At 52.8% G+C, this 20,150-nt stretch overlaps 1 protein-coding gene across 1 annotated transcript; it reads right to left on the reverse strand.

Annotated features, from left to right (window-relative positions):
* Nucleotides 1-655: 655 nt before the first annotated feature.
* LOC107306395 (adenylate cyclase type 10-like) lies at nt 656-13,436 on the reverse strand. The gene is made up of 22 exons (XM_085530108.1): nt 13,288-13,436; nt 13,052-13,090; nt 12,451-12,594; nt 11,352-11,557; nt 11,010-11,103; nt 10,762-10,850; nt 9,940-10,131; nt 9,612-9,733; nt 8,939-9,015; nt 8,490-8,679; nt 7,718-7,770; nt 7,356-7,509; nt 6,477-6,669; nt 6,090-6,176; nt 5,484-5,764; nt 4,984-5,117; nt 4,377-4,484; nt 3,510-3,767; nt 2,868-3,406; nt 2,535-2,642; nt 2,190-2,368; nt 656-1,745 (listed from the first exon to the last, which is right to left on the reverse strand). Exons 1-22 carry the CDS (start codon nt 13,304-13,306, stop codon nt 1,592-1,594), a joined length of 3,420 nt encoding a protein of 1,139 aa, XP_085386234.1. The 5' UTR covers nt 13,307-13,436; the 3' UTR covers nt 656-1,591.
* Nucleotides 13,437-20,150: the final 6,714 nt, after the last annotated feature.

Raw genomic sequence — 20,150 nt, forward strand, 5'->3', positions numbered from 1 at the left:
CTCTCCTCCGCATTAGTGAGCAGCAGGTCCAGTAAGCCTTCACCTCGGGTCTGTCCATCTATTACCTGGACCAGGAAGTTGTCCTTGACAGACTCCAGGAATCTCCTGGATGGTCTGCCACTCGCCATGCTGCTATCTCAGCACATATCCAGGTGGCTGAAATCCCCCATCAGGACAAGAGCCCACAAGTACAACACCTCCTGCAGCTGGGGCAAGAAGGCCTTGTCAATGGGCTCCCCCTGGTCAGGTGGTCTGTAGCAGACCCCAACCACTAGATGCCCTTTACTGGACCGATCCCTGATTTTCACCCATAAGCTCTCAACCTGGTCATAACTGTTACTCAGACGCAGCTCTTCACAATCTGTCCACTTTCTAATATGGAGGGCAATTCCACTGATCAAAGACAGACCCCAAGTATAAGCCTGGCTAGTGTTCGTCAGTCTTGCTTCTCTGTATTACAAGCTCAAATGCTGCCTAACTGGCCAAGTCCCAGAGAAGTATTTTGATGAATTTCACAAGATGCTTTTCTATTTTGAAAGGCAAACGTACTCACAGCTTGGCTTTCCCTTTGTGACAGTATTTTTCTAGAATGTGCACAAAAACTGGATGTTTTGACATTTTCCAGATCTCAAGAAAGGCCAAAAAACAATGAAAATAGGGAAGGGGAAGTAAAGGGTTTATTTAGATAGAGAAGGTAAAAGAGGGTTGTCATTGGGGGATTATGCAGATGTATCATATCTCTCGATGGTTGTTTGGTGGTCTGTCTGGGGAAGGTCTTCCTTACTGTGTGCTCTTTGACCTGGGTCAGGTTGGAGGACCCTTGGCTGGCTTTGGCCAGATGTCTCGTCGGTTATGACTACTTCCACCAATTTCTTCCTTCGTTAATTTGAAGTTTAGTGTCCTAGCCTGCCATCAGCATTCCAGACATAGGAATATAGTGATGTTACTTGGAGAAACGGGAGACCCACTGTCTGCACTGAGTCTGTAGAAAAGCGTCTGTTATTGGCAGACAAAAGCTGGCTTAGCAAGATCAGATCTGCAGCTGCCGATTCAGCACCCCATGAAAGCACATAGCTTTTAACCTGACCTATTTTCCTTAATTCAAGGGTTGTCCAACGTGGGAGGGGTTGTCCAAGAAAAGCTGCTTTATCCATCCTAGATTTGGTAGCCAGCTAGTGAGTGCATCCCATAAATCTCCTTCCCAGTCTGTGTTATCCTGACTTGCCCTATGCGATAACTTTGTCTGTTCCCAGATTTTCCTCAAGTCTGTTTCAGTCCTCAGGTCCTTGTTTAGGTATACACAGCAGCTCTGATTTATTACTGTGTATACCCCTCCTTCTTTAGCTGTCAACAGATCTAGTGCCATCCTGCTTTGAATCACCATCTTGGATAAAGAGGATACCTCCTCTTCAATTGCTCGTAATGCATCCGTTGTGGCATTTTCCACTATTTCAGTATAGCATCAATCCTCAGAATCCTCTAGTGTTCCTCCTTCAGGTCTGGTCAGCTGGAATACACAGCGTTGGTTGTCTCCAAACAATCTGACCTATTTTCCTTAATTGAAGCGTTGTCCAACATGGGAGTCTGCTGCCTAGTAGAGGTTCATCTTGCTGTCTACGTTGGCCTTCATGAGTGCTGCTAGTCGGGAGAACCTCTGCCCCCTACGTGTGCTCTTCTGGCTGTAGAGGTCCTTGAGCAAGGACAGGCATCTGCTCTGCCAAAGCAGCCAGGCTTGCTTCTTCCTCCTGCCACACAAGAGAAATGGTTGGGTCCAGAGGCACGGCTGTGGAGCACTGAGTCAGACGGGGCAAGGAAAGCAGGGTGGCAGGGCTAGCCAGCTACACTGCTGGAGAAAGGGAGCTGATGCCAGGAGGGTGGCTGGGAGGAAGAGGGCAAAGGAAGAAGTGCTGCCAGGGGCAGCTGACTGCTACAGGGCCTGTGCTGGCACTGTGGCTCCAGAGGTGCATTCCTCAGCACAAGCTGCTTTTTACCCAAAGGTGTGCATTCTTCTCCTGTGCTGCGCATGGGAGGCAGCATGAGGCTGCGCCATCCCTGGCTCTACCCACACATCACACCTGAATGTCTCAGTGTTGCTAAGGCTTGGGAAACTAGGTGGGCCTGGGCCTGGATGCATGAGATCAGGTACAAAATGGCTCTTTTTCTCCCATGTTGTCCCTTGGACTGCTTACCGAACTGCCCGGGGACGGGACGACATTCTGCTTCTGGCCTGAAAAGCACTATGCAACCGTTCCCACAAAGACCTGACACAGGCCCCGACAGTAGTTTGGGGGAAATTCTTTTTCAACAGGCTCAGTGCCTGCCTGCACATTGTCTTGGCCAGCTTCGTATGTTGCAAGTTCCTGCAGACCTGTACAGAAAGAGGAAGGCATGCACATGTGGAGTACTTGCCCAAGACCTGCAGAGACTGCAGGAATGGACTGGGGGCTGGTTATGTCAGGAACATTCCCTGCCAACAGGGAAAGCGTCTGCCTGCATCCCTCCGGACACCCTTCTGCTTTTCCCCGCCTCTTTACCTCTCCTTGGAGGCTGAGGAAGACGGCCTCCTCAAAGCTGTCTATGTCATTTCCTTCTTTCTTTATGGAGCTCCTCAGAATCTCTGCATCATGAAGCTTCGCAAGGGCCTTGGAACAAGCACATAGACAGCAGATGAGCATTCATGCAGAGCCCCCAGCCAGCCCCATCCTTCCCCGTTGCCTCCTGTGGCATCTGCAATAGCAGGGCCCGTGTTCCTCCTGGTCATGCCTGCCTTAACATAGTTGCACGGGCTCACAGGAGGGGCACTGAGGGAGCCCTCGGGCCTTCTCCCTGCTAAGGCAGCTCATGCTGGCCAGTAGTGCATGGCTCACCATGTAGCTGTTGGAGACGTGTAGGTAGGCAGCTGCAGACTCCAGCAGGTAATAGAAGGCTTGGGAAGTGCTGCCTATTCCTGTGTAGTAGCGAGCCAGGGGCACAAGCACTGCTTCGGCGATGGCTTCACACTGGCAGGAGCACTCGCCACCATCCTTGGCCTGCAGAGTTGTCTGCTCACCCTCTGCTAGATTCCCCTCTGCAGGGTAGGTTCTGGCCCTCCGCAGGTGTTGTCCAGCAAGCAGCAAGGCCTCCCAGATGCGCTGGTTGTCTTTGCCAGCAGAGTTCTGGCAGCTCTGCCTCTCCCAGGGGCTGAAGATGCCGAAGCGGTGGAAGGCCACAAAGTCCCCCCCGCGGCACCTCTGGCATTTGTGCGCATACCTCTTTAGGAAGGCAGCACACATGCGTTGACGGATGACCCTCTGCTTTGTGGGCCACAGCCCGTATGTTGTCTCCCACAGTAGTGGGGTGCAGAAGGCCAGGACATCAGACCGCTGCTGCGTGGCCTCCGTGCTCACAGAAGGCCTCTTCTCCAATCCTGCAAGGCAACGAGTCCCGGCCTCAGCCAGTGGGGTCAGGCCTCAGGCTGCCCAAACTGGGGCAAAGGCCACACTTCGGTGCGTGCTGCAGCCACCACTTACCTCTTCCTGCCTGCCCAGAGGTGGCCAGCCCCCCTGTAGCACCTTGCATTTCTTCTGGCTTCTCGGTGTTCTTCAGCCATTTCAGCATGTTGTCCTTCACCAGCGCGTCCAGCAATAAATTCATGATGTGCTTTACGTGGCTGGGAAGTATGTGAACCAGCTGGTGGGTGGTAAACACCGGCCCTATGATGGCTGCAAGCTTCAGTACCATCTGCTTCTGTAGTACTGTAGTCCGGTCCAGCTCAGATAGCACGATCTCTGCCAAGAAGCAACAACACATTTCTGTCTTGCCTGTCCCTGAGCCCGAGGCTGGAGAAACTGGGCAATTTCACCAGAGGAAATGGGGAAGGCCTTGGCCTCCTTTCTTCAGGATGGCACCTGCTGGGCAACCAGAGCCCAGGGTTGGTACCTTCAGGGTGGCTCTGCTCCTCTCACAGTCACAAGCCACAGGAGCCAGGCAAAGCAGAGGCAGACAAACGCTTTCAACCAATGATGGGGAGGGCACGATCCAGCAGGTATGAGTGTCCTGCTGTGTGACCTACTCAGTCTGCACTGGGTTCATGCCCAGCAGTGCACAGAGAACACAGAGCATTCTCAGCAGCCCAGAGCTGGACTCGGAGCTCCCCAAACCCTGACGTGCAGCTCACCAATTGGCTCAGAGCTGGTCCATTGCCCACAGGGGAAAACCACAGCCTGTGAGATCACAGGGCTCTTCCTGCTTGGACTGAAGTCACCTTCCTGGTACAATCCCGAGGCTGAGAGGGCAACTCTGCAGCATGCAGGTGCCCAGCCTCTGTCTCACCTGCATCCCAGGAAAGGAAGCTGGGGCACAGCCACAAGCTGGACGAGCACTGCTCAGCTCCTCACCTTTCAAGGCCACCGGCAGCATGGGGGTCTCGAGGCTCACATCTGGGCTGATGGCACAGATCCTTATGCTGTCGCTCCTGGCAGCTGTGACACTGGGAGATGCCGTGACTGCAGAAGATGGGTAGAGCAGGGGGAGCATGAATAAGGTGCGACAAATCGTACCTGTCACTGAACAGGGCCAGTAAGCAAGGCAAGCCGGTCGATTCCCATAGCAAGCTTTCACGTGCATTGCCCTCCCCACCCCCAGCTCTCTTCTGTCTATACACCAGCTTCAGACCAGATGCCCTTCAGTCAAAACTTCTGGGCTTCTCAGATGGAGAACAAATGTCCCACAACAGAATGTGGTGGTGTTGCTGCTTTTGACAGTGCTACCTCCAGAGCCAGGGAAGTTGCTACGTACGCTCCACAAGGCAAAGCCTGTGCAGGCTGCCCCTAAGCAATGGCTCTCTGCCTGGCATTGCTACTGCCATGGCATTCCCACCATGCTTTCCAGTTCCCAAGGGTGCAGGGTCAGCCTCTGCCCAGAGTCACTGGGGAGACACAGGGCACAGCTGTGCAGTGGAGGATGCGCCACAGCAAACAGCTGATTGGCAACAAGGGTGCTTACCCATCAGACTCTGCCAGTTGTCTTTTCCTTTCTCCGGCATCCCGGTGTGCAACAAGAGCATGTTGTTGCAATGCAGGTAGCGCAGCATTTCCTCACAGTAATATGGGATGCCAGAACATCTCTGGATCAGGAACCTGGGCAGGAGCACAACCAACACCAGGGAAGTAAGGTGCAGCACACTTCTGATGGGTGCTGAGTCACTCAGGCCTCGCAGGACAACCAGCCTCTTCAACAAGGCTACACCTGGCTTCTGGAAGGGGCTTGGCTGTCTGGGACCCCCCAAACCTGCAGCATTCCCGGGAATCCATTGGGAAAGGCTGGTGGACAATGCCCAAAGCACGGAACAGCAAGCCACGGCAACAGCAAAGGGCTGACGCCATCCATGCTCTGCTGCCTTGTGGCAGTTGCCCATTCTTAGCTCATGCCTGCTATGGCCAGGCCTAAGGAGAGACAAGGACACGTACTATCTAAGTGCAGAAGAGTGCTGGACTTGGGCTTACCTTGCTAGCTCCCTGGGGATGCTGCACACTCCAAGCTCCTGGCAGGCTTTCTGCACCACATCTGAAGCTTTCAGCCCATCCAGATGATGACAGGTGATTCCCCGAGATGTCTTGCTTTCTGCGGCATCTCTGAAAATGCCCTCTGTCCTGTCATGGCCCGGAGCTAAGCTCATGACCATAAGGACCGCGATGCTTTGGAGCAGGGGCTCCATGATACACCAGGACTGAGGGTCGATGAAGTGGGCATTGTCGATGAAAAATAGGCCAGATTCTCCAAGCACCTGAAAGAAACAGGCAGTTCCGAGTGGAATCCAGTGGATTCTTGAGTGAAACACATAGCCTTTCTCTCCTCAAGACAAGGGGATACTCAGAAGCTCCTCCTCAGCCACCTCCCCCTCCAGGAGTTTACCAACTTTGTTTGCATGAGACTATAAAGTCTTCCCTAACATCAGTTCCCTGGCAGAAAGAGGGAACTTGGGCAAGGTTCCTACAGGGCCAGGACCCAGGCACATCATCCTGCCACCCCCTCAGGCAGCTCCAGCCCAGAGCCTGCAGCCTGCACGGTTGTTTGGCTCTTGTGAGGCAGGAGGAAGGAGACATGCTCACCTTCTTTAGCACTCGCGTACAGTTCCAGTAGAATGTACTGGTCAGTTCAGTGCAACACAGATTGCGGACCCTGTCTGTGACGGGAAACTGTCCAGGAAAGACAGAGAGGAACATTGCAGCAGGTCTAGGCACAACTATCACCCACAGCAAGACTGCTGAGCAAAATGCCTCTGCTTTTGCATGCGGCCAGCACCAGCAAGTCTCCAATGGCATTTCCAGGGTGCAGAACAAGACACGGGGCACATGCGTGGCACAGAAGCACCCCATGCACGGGGAGACTCCCAGGCACAAGAATCCAACGGGTGGGGTACAAGCCCCCACGAATGCCTGCTCCAAGCTGAGCCGCTCTCAGCAGAGCATCCTAGCAGGACGGCCTCTCACTCTCACCTCAACAAGGAAAACATTGTTGAGCAGGCAGTAGCTGCTCTCCCGTATGGCGCCATGGAACAGGATCTGCAGTTTGCGCTGCCTGTCACTGCAGGTCTCATTGGCCTGGAGACCCAGCACCCTGGCCACCAGCAGACGGATGGCAGAGAAGGGCTGCTTCACATTCTCCTCTACCAGTGCCACAGTGATGACCCTGCAGTGCAAAAGCAGAAGGCTCAGAGATCCAGAATTTGCCTCCTGGTAGCTCAAGCTTGCCTGGACAGCAGTAGTTTTTGGGTGAGCCGCCTGGTTCTCTCTGAAGAGGAAAGCGGGACTCCTCAGCCACACATGTCCAAGTGCTTCCTGGAGAGAGGACCAAGCTTTCCACTCATGGTATGAGAAAGAGCCTCGAGGGGCAGCTGCAGGCCACTGACTGGCAGGGCTGACCATGGCCCCTGCACCTCCGCAGCCTCAGACCGGGTCACACTACACATCCCCTGCAGAGGCCCTCACTGGGTTAAGAAGGAAGGCCTCTGCAGGTGGCAGGTCTGCCGCCCGGCCTGCAGCAAGGCTTTTTAGTGCTCCTTCTGGAAAACAGCCAGGGGGCAAGCAGGACTTCTGAGACGGGCCACCTTGCTTCCCCTCAGCTCCAGAGCTGGAGCTCTTTCTGCCTCTTTGGGCTTTGGGCTTGGCCCAGGGACAAAGCAGGAAAGCAGTGGCTCACAAAGCCAGCTGGCACTCTCCGAGGAGGCCGGTGCTGCTCAGGAGGGTCTGCAGCAGGATTTTTTCGGGGGCTGCAGTGCAAGGGCTGGGCATAGCGGCATACGGACTGCAGTGTTCCACCAACACCAGGGGACAGGCGGGGGAGAGGTGCCAAAGTGACAGCTCCAAAGTGCTTACCTGTGCCCAGCGGCCTGGCCTAAAGCAGCCAGCTCAGCGAGTAAGTGGCTCTTTCCAGAGCCTGGAATGCCCACAAATGCCAGGACGTGTGGTTCTCCCAAACGCTTGTAGGCCGCCAAGTGGTATTCAAAGAGGTCAATCTCTGCCTCCCGACCTGTGCATACACACAAGGAAATGAGCTGCTGCAGTGTGCTGAAAAGCGAGGAGCCCCTCCAGTTCTCTCCCCCATCCTGCAGCACAGAGGGAGGGTGCGAGGAAGAGGCTGCGTGGGGCTCAGCTGCGTGCCAGGGGCAGCTTACAGAACAGCCCCTGGGCACTGGGCAAAGGGAAGCAACTGGGCTTCAGATGAGTTCTCCACCTACCCAGCAAGGGACCATAGTGTGACCTCTCCTTGGCAAGGCTCATGTAATATTGCCTAGAAGGGGAAGAAGAGAAAATGGGTCCCCCAGTTAGTCAGAAGCCAGAGCATGCAAAGCCTGCTTTGTTACCAGAGTATGTTCCCCTGGCCAAAGCTGCAGGTGACACACTAGGACAGCCTCAAGCATAAAGAAGTCCAGCAGCCACAGCAGGACAGCCAAAGCTAACAAAAGTCCCTTGCTGGAGGCAACAGCCAAAGAAATCCAAGATGAGGAAAGAAGCCGGGCTGTGCTGCGGGCTAGCTGACTGCTCTGCCAGCCTGGACAAGCAAAACAAGCCTCTGGGAAAGGAGGACCTGTGTCACTTAGTGGCTTGGGATGCCCAGGCTGCTGGCACCTTTGGCTCAGAGTCTTGCAGTGGTTTCCAAAAGACGCCAGGCATTTGTGTTCAAAACTCCCTCCAACAACAAGGTCAAAGCTGGGCCCAGGAGAACACAGAAGACTGAACAGGAAGGCAGCAGGAGGCAGAGCATGCCAGCAGCCCACCTTCCCACAGCAGAACACCCAACGCTTCCTGCTGGGAAGCAGCTGGGGAAAAAAAAAACACCCCATGCAGCAGCATGGCTGTTGGCTTAGTCTTAGGCGTGGTGGAGCACAACCCAGGAAGGGAGGTCTGTGTGAGAGCAGCCTGGTCTCGATGCAGAACTCCTCTCTGCCAGCCAAGGTTGTACCCCTGAGGCCCCTCTCCCCTCACTTGCATTGCTCAGAGAACACTTACTGCTCCTTGGTGATCCCCACGTATTGATAGACAATGATGTGACTTCTGACACCTTTCATGGGTCTCCTTGGTAACTCCTTGAAGCAGTCACTTGGCAGGCCAGAGGCCACGTAGGTCTCTGCATCACAGCACACCATCCTCGGGTAGGTTACCATCATGCGGGCAGACAAATTCACCTTAAAGCCAAGGGCTGCCACAAAGAGCGAGCAAACATCAGCACTGCTGGGAAACCTTCAAGGCCAAGGGCAACTACCCGTCACGGGCACAAGCCAACCCAACTGCAGGGTAAGCAGACCCAAAGGGAACCACATAACTCTGAGCCCATCCTCCTGCCCCAATTCCCCAACAGGCTGCAGCATGTCCTTGCCTCAGCCCGTCCACCTCGTCCGGACCAACGTGCTGAAGCAGACCCATGCCAGCCTCACACTCCTAAGACAAAGGAGGCCTACCTGTGTGTTCAAACCTCTCAGGATGGCCAGTGAAGCCGCAGAACGCAATCCCGCTGCTGACCGCGGTAGACACTTGCCTGTCACACAGAGAGAGAGATGTGCATTCAGCGGCAGCCCTGCTGCAGTCCTGCTTGCCCTGTCCCATTCCTTCCCACCTCTCCCCTCCTCAGCACTGGGACCACACACACTAGCATGGGTCTTGGGGACTTGGAGAGCCTGGGGCACAACAGAGTCTGGGGGCAGGGGATGTAGGTAGGGCACACGCAAGACCCTTTGGAGCCTTCCCCTAAGGCCTGATGGCTGCAACCTGCGCCAGGCCACAGGCTCTTCTCCTTAGCAGGGAGGCAAGCAGGTGCTGCCTGCACACCACCCACAGTGGCAGCTATCGGAGGTTAAGAGACCAGGCATGGGCCTTGTTCCTGTCCCCATCACCCACAGGAGCCTGCCTCTGCCACTGAGGAGCTCTGCTCCCTGGTCAGGGCTTGCTCTGGCACAGTGACTATCAGGCAGTACTTGGGGGACTGTCCCTGGCTGCCGGGGGCTAACCCACCACCTCTGACACCACCTCCTTCCTGCCAGGGGCGAAGGAGGACAAGCCAGAAGGCACGTCTCTTGCTCATCAGTCCCCTCGTGCCGTCCCAGGCAGCATGCACCCCCCATCATGTGCACTCACCGGAGATTTCTCAGAGATGTGGAGGCCTTGTGGAAGATCTGCAGAGCACACTGCAAGGCATGGGCGCTCTCGTCGGCCATCTTTGCACCAGAAAATCCAAATATGCAGAGGACGGTGCAGCCCTGCAAAGAAGAGGTGCAGTATGTCTTGTTTTACAATACTGATGGACAGCAGCTGATGCATTTCACCACAGGCACCAGGGAGACCAGCGGAGCTTCAGGTCAAGCCACCGCCACAGATGCCAGCAGCAGGGCAGAGCTGCTTCCCATTCCCTTGCTGCCAAAGAGGCCAAGGCATCCCAGGGGTGGGATGGCTGTCACACACTCACTTTGTCAAACAGAAGAGTTTTGTTGATTTCACCCTTGTAAGGGATGATAATTTCTGAAATCATCTTGCTGCAATCGCTGAGGGTCTTGCTGAGTTCCAACACGGTGATCTTGTCAGTAAACCGCATCTGGATGAAGAGGCTGGTGATGGGCCGTAGCTCAGAGCACAGCTCCAGCGGCACATGTTCAGAAAGCTGCAAGAGAAGAGCACAACATCTCTTTTCCTCGGGCTCTCGCCTCAGACTACACTTTTCCTTGGGCTGCTCCTTTTCCCGAGAACTCCAAACTGCTTTCTGCCTGTCATGGTTTTGTAATTTTGTAATTTTGCTATCAGTATTCCACATCATAACATCATGTAAAGCATGGATACTTCTATTGAATGTGCAGTCCACAGAAGAAGACTGCATATCCCAGAGAACAACACAGTCAGTGATAAGTCACGGGACCAGGACGCTATATAATCTTGTTCCCAGGCTGGAGTGTTTTTCTTCTCTCGAGCTTCTTGGAGAGTGGGAAGCGTTCCAGCTGTGTCGCCTAGAGTTCATAGTAGGCCTCTCGGTTTTCGGGGACTCTCTGTTTCGTTCAATTTGTTAGCCTCAATTATATTATATTGTGTTATCTTGTATTTCGATATCATATTTAGTAAAATAAGTTTTTCCTCCTTAGATTGCCGCTGTTTTTATCCCATTCCCCTTTTTTTCCCCCTCCTTTCTGGGCCCCGGGGGGCCCTACGGGGTGGCTTCCCCTGTCACGGGCATAGGTAAATCTAAGTAACCCGTGACACTGCCCTCCCTACACGCAGCTGCCAGCAGTGCTGGCCATACCTTCCGGAGAACAGCTGTCGATAAGTGCTTCTCCAGCCACCTATTTGTTTCAGAATCACTGGACATCACAAGAGTGGACCTTAGGAGGCCTAAGGAAATGAAACGCAGGCTGTCACTGGCAGGGCAGGACTACAGGGCCTTGGGAAGCTGGACACAGCAAGGAAAAGATTCTCCTGTGCTTGCTCCTGTTCTTGTCTGTGAAGCAGGCAGGCCCCACCTTTCAGCCAGCCACAGGTCAAGGAACTTACCCGTTCCTTCAAAATGCCTCTCTCCTCTGGATTTGTTCAGCCTGACTACTGCAGCACGGTATTCTTTGCGACCTAAGCGCTTCATTCCCACCACCTGAAGATACACAGGAGGAAAGGAATGCCACTGGCCTCCTCAGAAGTCCGAGGGCACAGGGCCAGCCCCTTCACACTCACTTCCCAGAGAAGGGCAAGACCACCTCTCTAGGCATTCAGCTGTGGTGCAAGGCCAATGGCTTCTGCTCTCTGCCTACACTTACAGCTGCGGCTATGTTTAGCCTCTAAGCCGCCTCCCCACCCAGGTGTGGGTCTTCCAAAGGGCTCAATGCCACCCTATCCACCCACCTTCATGGCCCGCTTGCCAGCAAGAGGCCTGGCCCTGATTCTTTTTTGCTCACACAGATCCCAGCAGTTCTGTGACAGCATGACTTGATGGTTAGCCGAAAGGCCTTGGGCCTCGATTACATCATCCAGAGTCCAGTTGCAGATGAAGAAGTACTGACGATCCCACCCTTTGACAGAAATGAAGGAGAGATTCCCGGCGGAGATCCCTGGGGACAGAGAGACCAGCGGCGTTAGCACAGGGAACCTTTGGAACTTGGTGGCCCCCAGCTGCACCAAAGCTCATCTGACACCCAGCCTGGAGACAGGCACCAGGGAGGGGAAGGGCCTCATGCATCCTTCTCGGGGCCATAGCAACACAGGTCCCAGAAACGGGCGTCTACAAAGAGGCAAAGAAAGTCAACGCTGACAACGCAGCCTACAGCACAAGGCCAGCAGAGCAGCAGCTTTGAGCAGCATCTGCTCGGTTTATGTGAAGGCGGGCTGCAAGTGTCTGCCTGAGGCAAGACAAGAGCCTTCCAGAGAGCTGGGGAAGTGGGACCTCGAGGGGAAAAGAAGGGAAGAAAAGCAAACGGGGAGACCAGGAGAGAGGAGGATAGAAGAGGTCCAGCGGAAGTCCCAAGTGAAGTCCCTGCCCACAGTCTGCTGCCCAGGCATGCTGTCTGTGGTGCGAGGAGAGCCTGCAGAAGCCCAGCTCAAAGCCATTAGGCAAAGCAGTTCCCCTTTGCTTGTCATGAAAAGCACCAACCCATGGCTGTTGGGCACGCAGAACTTGAGGAAGTGTCCCTGAGGTGACACATCCCTCATCCAAGGGGCAAGCGGGACAAAGGTGCCTGTCTGCAGACCGGGTGTGGGATCTTCATCCCAGTGGGGTCAGACGTTGGGGCCTGCACGGACAGAGTGGGATGTGCTCTGGGAGCCTCACTGGTAGAGAGGGGCCTGTGCTACAGCTGACACCAGGCAGGCAGGGAAGGAGCCCTGGCCTCCCCTGCCCTCGCCGCCTCCCGCTTGCCCTGCAGATGCTGTCAGGGGAGGCTGTCCATCATCTCTGGGGAGTAGCAGGGCTGCACATGTGGCACAGTCAACCCATCTGTGACCGTACCTATCCTCAGGTAGAGCTTGTGACCCATGAATGTCTCATGAGTGCCGTACTTCTTCTGGATTTTCCTGCAGCACTGCAGCGCCAGGTTGATGGCCATAGGCAGGTCATGCCCTGATGCTCTCCACATCACCAGCACAGCGTCCCCTGGGGAAAGCAAGAAGGTGAAGGCTGTCCTGAGGGCTGACTCTCCCCGATTTGCACCCAGGCGCAAGGGCAGTGGCAAGCAGCTAGCCAGCATGCCCAGGAAGATGGGACTGCGGGAGGGCATCATCCTAAAGAACCTCTGGGGTAGCCTGGCTTCAGGGACACCTCCTATCTGTTGGGCCAGCCACAGCAACCTCCAGGGCAGCCAAGCAACAGAGCTGGACAGTGTGGGACAGCAGTGAGGCCGACACCCCCCACCACCAGTGCCCCTCAGCACTCAAAGACAGGGCTTCTGTCCTGACCCCGCCGCTTATCTCACAAGGAGAAGCCCTGCTCAAAGCTGGAGGCAAAGCAAGTTTCCCTTTGCTCTCTGCTAAACGCAGTGTGGAATCCAGGAGGCTCCTGTGGGAGACACTGTGCATCAGCAGGATGCTGACTCCTCCTCCTAAGGACTCACCTGCAAACTTCAGGATGTCTCCTCCAAACTTCATCATCTCTGCAAACAAAGAGAAGGAAAAGCGGAGTTACAGGGATGCCTTCTTCCAGGAGCCACAGGAAGAGCCACTGAGCCCATAGAGGAGCGTTGTGGTGGTGCAGGACCAGGGCATGGCTCCAGAAACCTCAGCATGGCTCTCTCAGCAGTGAGCGAGCCTCAGCGCTCAATGCCCGACAGCCCAGCATCACGGCTCTTACCCTCCAGAATGCAGCGCATGTAGTTATTGAGGGATTGTGCCAGCTCCTCACCTCCTCTCACTGGACCGCTCCTGCGGTAGCACTTGTGTGCCAAGGCAGTGAAACCTGGCAGAAAGACACCCGCAAATCAGGACACGTCTGTGTGCCTGTAGCTCACCCCTTCCCTGGCCGTGGCTCAGCGCTCGTCACCGCCTTGGCTGACAGCCCAGGAGAAGCTGGCCTCAATTTGTGCAACACGGCAGGACTCCTGCGCAGCAACGAGATGGCCACCCCGTCTCGGGGCAGGGTTCCCAAGGGCCAGGAGCATCCCAGGGGTTCATGTCCATGGGGGCTCCGCCATGCCCAGCTCACCTGACACATCCGCCAAGATCAGCACTCCCTCAAGCATCTTGGGAAGCCCAGTGCTTCTGAACTCCTTATGGAGAAGGAGGCTGGGGAGGAAAACCACTTTCTTCCCCAGCTCAGAGTAAAGCCACCTCTTCTCCCAAGTAGAAGGCATTGTCAGCGCCCTGTGGTACCGGGATACCTCAGAACAAGACGACTCCGCCCAGACACTCACCGCTCCAAGCGGCAGAATGAGCCCAGGGCTGCTCTGAGGGTCGACAGACCCTCCACCGTGGTGATGTCACAGTGGCCGGGCAGCGATGTCATCGCCGACCTCACAAAGAGCTGCCCTCTGGCAACGCAGTGGGCTGCCAGTGCTGTCCTCCACAGCCCGGGGAGCAGCTGCTGCTTTCCCCCTCGACGGCGAGCCGCGGCCTGCCGGGCCTCCCTTGCTCAGCACAGCGCTCAAGGCAGGCTGCGCCTCTTGCCATTAGAGCAGCCGCTTCCGCCAGCAGGGAGCGGCCCAGGGCTGTTCCCAGCACTGCGAGGGGCTTCTTGCACGTGGAGCTGGGACAGCGGCTCGCTAAGCGGGGCACGCTCGGGCTGCTCGAGCCGGTTGTGGCTGGGGTGGAGCTACTTCTCTTTTACCCTGCCCGTTATATTTCCGGCATTTGAAACACACTGTCGGTCCATGTGTTGCTTCTACACTGATTAAGACGTATAGATATTACTTCTCAGAAAGGGTGGTCAGGCACTGGAATGGACTGGCCAGGGAGGTGGTGGAGTCACCGACCCTGGGCGTGTTCAAGGAGCGATTGGATGTTGTGTTGAGGGACGTGGTTTAGTGGGAGCCATTGGTAATAGCTGAACTGGATGATCTTTTGGACTGGATGATCTTTTAGATCTTTTCCAACCTTGGTGATTCTATGATTCTATGAAATTGTTTACTTCCACGGACGATTTGTCTGATAAATATATTTTTTATCCTGTTACTTGGTGTTTGTTTATATATTTATTTATCCATATATTTATTTTAAGCTAATACTTCTGCAGAAATCCAGCAATTGTGTATAGGCTCAGTCTCAGGTAGTACTTTTGAGACTGGGAATATGCTGCTGCCTTAGCTGGAGATTGCTTACCTCTAGGTTTTAGAATGTAGCTCAAGTGCCTATTCCTTAGACAGGGAAGACTGTTGCGAGAAGTAAAGGAGTAAGCTTTTGCTGTGTTAAGTGGGGATGAAAAGCTGGAAACATATTTAAAAATCCAAAAGGAAAATTCAAGAATGTGTTAAAAGAAACTTCCTCATGGCAAAATAGTGCCAGCCTACATTTCACTGCAAAACTTTTTTTTTTTTTTTTTTTTATAACTCTCCAGTGGGTTTTCCATTGCCCAAAACAAACTTGGGCAAGATCCTTGTTTTCTGCATCCAGAATGAATGCAACAGCAGCTTCCTTCATCCTGATCAGCAGCCTGTTCTGATCTTCCAGGGAGGAGCCAAGAGCACTCAGACTACAATTGTGTAAACCTGTGTGTTTTAAAAAGCAGACAGCTACAAAAGAGGATAGAAAGCTATGCATTACTTACTTCATGTTGTGCCTCAGATTTTTGGGTAAATCAGGAGAACATTAGGTGTATGCATTTCGTGCTAATTAAGGCAGGGCAAGAGGACAATTTGATTACTTGTCGACAACTTAGTATTGCCAAGTGATCTACTTAGTTATAAAATAAGTAAGCAGAACCTGATAGCCCAGGGGCAGATTTAATTCAGTCATGTATAAAAACAGTTCAATCCTCTTTACTCGTAGTTAAAACAATAACCAGACATACTATTAACAGATGTGCTGACAAGGAGAACATGATCCTAATTAAAGACTTCGTCCTTTCAGAGAACTTTATTTTATGGTGTCCCATGATAAATGTAATTGAAATTCTTGGGAAGTTGAAAACTTAAGCTGATTTAGAATTAGGCCATGGGACATCAAAAAATCTGCTGCAGAAAAGTAAAAGGAACTTAAGATCTATGATAGCTGGAAACACACAGGATGTGTATAAGAAACTCCTTGTCCCTTCCAGTCTTCCCATCCCTTGTGCCATACCAGAGCAAAAGCATTCATCATCTCTAGGGTGGAAGAAAATACTAAGAGCTGAGAATTCACACTGGCTCCCTACTAAAACAAAAACAAAAACAAGAACAATTTCAACAAGTTCCTGACTTCACTGGAGAGCCAATTATTTGAACATCTTATCCAGCCTGATCTTGGTAGGACCTGTGATTGAAAACCACTAGACAGGACCCTGAAAGTTGAGGGTCATCACTTGGCCTGAAAGAAACTCATATTGTCTTTTATGTGCCTCTTCTGAGAAGAATCCACAGCCAGCATTTTTTAGTGACCTTCTTTTTCCTCCGGGCTGTTACAAAAGCAGGACAAATGCTTTCCTCCACAATACAGAAACTTGCCAACTAGTCTTGGATGAGCTTATAACAGAAACAACAACCTGCTGGTGTTCAGCCACGACTAGCACAGCATCCTTAGGCTGAGAGAGATGTCAAATATATATATATATGAAAGGGAATGGTTTCTCTGAGGAGGCAGCGTGAGACAAAGAGAAATAACTGTTCTAGACAAGTTTTTAAAAGGTTTTAAAAGGCTAGTGTTCAAGAGATTTTTCCTTGGTTTCTTTCATTACGCGGGATTGAGAAGACCATTTCTTAGAAGCAAAGAGCATTGCCATTGCAGAGGAGCAAGAGCAAGAGGCCCAGGGAGCCTGTAGGAGAAACTGTCTAATTTTGTCAGTGCTCACTCGAGTTAGAGAGCTCTCTTAGTTTCTTGCACCATCAGAATAGTGTGTCTTTATTGTCTTTCACATACATCTCATATACCATTCATTTACAAACAAGACATTCCTGTTCCTCTAACAGTTCCTCTAATTAGTTAATTGGTGCCAGCTTCTCCCAAACAACAGTGATAAAGGATGAAAGGTTTCTTAAGAGTAACGGGATTAATAATAGAACCTCCTGTCCACCCTTAGAAGCAAAAAGACACTGCTTGCTCTTTGTCTCACAGTCTGGTCTTCCAGGGTTTCACAGTATTAAGGTCTATCAAAGAATCTGATAACCCCTTCGTTGACTTGCTCACAGTTACATCTGCCCCCACAAATTTGTCTCGCTGTTCCACAGATTCTCACAGTCCATATCCAGAGCTGGCTTTCCTTTACAGACTGTCATGCACATCTTCCGCTCTCAAAGACCTAAAACAGATCCCCAGAGCAGGGTGTTCCATGTGTAACTCTTCCAAAACTGCATGGAATGTGAGCAAAACTCAGCAGTAGGAAAAATTAAAGATAACCCTGACAAATCAGAACTTCTTCAGCTTATCTGTCCTCTGAAGTGACTAAGCAAGGCTGAAAATCCACAGCTCTCTCACTGCAGACCTTTTTTTGGAGTTTGCAGTCTCAGTCCTCTTGTTTTTTCCTTTCTGCCTCAAACGTATATCAGCTCATGTAGAAGAACTTCAAAAGAGACCACTTCCAACTGAATCTGTGTTTGAACCATGGAATATAAACATCAAAATTATGGGAGAGCATGCCATACCCTGAGGAAGTACCTTCCAATGGAACCTCTCCGAAGGCCCTTGGTTATTGAGAGTGGGTACAGTAAAAGCAAAGGCCTTTTGATCTCTCACTGCTAAGGGGGTAGAGAAGAAACAATCTTTAAGATCAATAACCACCAAAGGCCATCCCTCTGGTATGGCTGATAGCAGGGGACCACCCTGTTGCACCAGACCAAAGAGGATGAGCTGTGTGTTAACCACGCGAAGGTCGTGTAACAATTGAAATGACCCTGAAGATTTTTGGATAACAAAAACAGGAGTGTTCCAAGAGCTAAGAGAGGGCTCCAAATGGCCTAAGAGCAGCTCTCTCGAAACCAACTGCTTGAGCGCCATTAACTTTTCATGAGTAAGGGGCCACTGATCAACCCAAACAGGAGGAGCATCCTGCTTCCAGTGCAAAGGAATGGTGTGTTTCATTGCTAATTGGTAGACAGTGGCCCTTACTATAAATTTGTCATGCAAACCCCTAAGGCGTCAAGAAAGTCTCGGCCCAAAATTGTGCCTGGAACAGACCCAGTCAGAGGTCCCATCAGTACAGGTTTGTCTATGGAACCGTCCCTATTAATCAGGGTGATTTCCACCTGTTCCGTTGACTCGCCAGCTGACACTGTACCCCCAACCCCAGAGATGGATTTCGCCAAACCAAGCACTGGCCAGGCCGGTGGCCAGTCCCTTTCTGCTATTACCGTAACATCCGCTCCTGAGTCAAGCAGGGCTGTGATAAGGATGGAGCAAGGAATCTTTTTATAAGGCAACTGTCCCATATAAGTCAAAATTACCTTGACTATAGGCCATTGACTGAGATCCATAGTTAAGGCCGCTGCGGGTGAGAGATGTGGTCTCTCCCCTGCGCTGAACTCGATGGCATGTGGGGCCCAACTACTTGATTGGGGGAGGGACCCTGGGCCTGAGGTGCCCTCCCATTCCCGTTTCCCTGCAGCATAAGAGTGTATTTTCAGCATTGACGAGCTGTATGACCCAGCCTATTACAGGCTTGGCACTTGCTATTAGTCTTCAGCTGCCCACCTGAAGCTTTACACTGTACCTTGAAATGGCCAGGCTGACCACATTTAAAGCAGTTGCCCTTGGGTTGACCATTTTGCATGGCCATAACAGAAAGCAATGCACTTGCTAGCCCCTCATTGGACAGCGGTGTTGCTTGTTGTTTGTCCAGCACATACTTAATAATTTCACCCGGAGTCTCAAGATCATCAGGGGCAGCTCGAATGATGTCCCTAACATTTTTGTGAGCCTTCTGCTTCAGGCAATCCTTTATAACAGAAGCTTGCACATCCTTAGGTAGATCTGATCCTTCCACCGCTCGTACCAATCAATTAGCGAAATCAGAGAATGATTCTGAGGGACCCTGCGCAATCTCTTGACCACGGGGCTGCAGGCTCTGCCTTTCTTATAAAGTTTCTAAAAACAGTAGCAGCCGCCCCTGTGGTGGAAAGCAATTCCCCCGGGCGCAGGAGCCTAAGCTGTCTCTCCGGGGACCCAGCCATTTCAGCAGTTATTCCCGAAAGCCTCATTATATCAGTTCTCAGTTCCCCCTCCCTCCCATTAGCTGGATGCTGCGCATCACGTGCAGCTTCAGCTACAACAGCTTTAAGTTGTATCATCCACTCCTCCCTCCACAAAGTAAACTGAAATGGCTCGAGAACGACTCTCATAAGACTCTCAATGTCATACGGGAGTGGGGGACCTGGGGCAATGAGTGCCTCAAAGGCACTTAATGTCATCGGAGATCTCAGCCCCTTTTTCTCAATCGCTTCTGCAAACCGAGTAACTGCTTTTGCTTCCAAAGGTACCCACACCGGTCCCTCCTGTCTGACGACAATCGGGAACACTGCATGATCTCGCTCCTTGAACCCCACGTCACGCATTGATTCCTGGATGTCAGCCCAATCAGTGGGCTTGCGTGATAGCTCTCGCTCCTCCCACAGCTCCTTCCTCCGTGGAGGCGAGCCCGATCCAGTGGGGCCGGGCAAAGCCTTTCGTTCTTCCCCCTTTTTGGAACAAGATCCCTCCTCCGAGAGGGGCGGGTGTGAGGGCGACCCCACGCCTCCACGGCGCGCCGCCTCCATCGACCCTCCCCCCTCCGGACAAGAACCGCCCCCTTCGGGTGAGTGAAAGCTCTGCAAAGAGGGGTAAAGGCGGGGATATGATGGTGGCGCCTCCTCCGATGACTCAGCTTCCGCCTTCGGAGTTGTTTCGAGCGCGGCCATGGCCACCTTGGAAACGGCCGGCGTGGCCGACGCCATCTTGGATCCGGAGTCACTGCAAGAAAGCAGATTCCCCGCACCCTCCGAAACCCTGGACGTCCCGGAATCCAGACCAAAGACCCCTTTCGCAATGGCCTGGACTTGTTTCTCCTCCCTAGCCGCTTTAAGCGCACCTAGGACCAAACCCCAGGTTTTTAATTCCTTCGCTTTATGCTCGCGGGCGGCTCTCTGGAGCAGGGCCTCAGTGAAAGAGTCCCACCGCCCCGAATCGAGCAAAATGTCAGGGGAGGGTAAAAGCCGCGCCGACTCCAAACAGGAGACAACAGCGGCAATATCCTTCTTAGAAGGAGCATTCTTACCACAATAGGTTTTCCAAATTTGCAATACTACTCTAAGGACGGAATCCATTTAACCAGAGACCTGAAGTCCTCCTGGTCTTCTATGAACTAACGGCCGTAGGATAAGTGCAGCGCTGCATTCCCCTTTTTCACCCCACCGAGGGTGCTTCCAACGGCTCGAACCATGGAGTTCCGCGTCCGTCAGCGCGGCTATAGCTGTCGCACACTCACCTCCAGGACTTGCCTCACACGGGGCACCATTTGTTACCTCGATCTGGTAACCTGGGAAGTCAAGTCCCTTCATGAATGTGTCTCGACGGCCCTGACCAAGTTACAGTTGTTCATTACACCAGTATGCCCTCCTG

The sequence above is a fragment of the Coturnix japonica genome, chromosome Z (assembly GCF_054131305.1).
Source record: "Coturnix japonica strain WE chromosome Z, WE-NBRP24, whole genome shotgun sequence".
NCBI classification, from domain to species: Eukaryota; Metazoa; Chordata; class Aves; order Galliformes; family Phasianidae; genus Coturnix; species Coturnix japonica.

Excerpts from the sequence above, each read along its gene's own strand:
- LOC107306395 (XM_085530108.1), bottom strand. Across the intron at positions 11,558-12,450 it reads CAAGCTCTACCTGAGGATAG|GGATCTCCGCCGGGAATCTC; the intron begins GTACGGTCACAG and ends CTCTGTCCCCAG. Across the intron at positions 5,765-6,089 it reads GTACGCGAGTGCTAAAGAAG|GTGCTTGGAGAATCTGGCCT; the intron begins GTGAGCATGTCT and ends TGTTTCTTTCAG.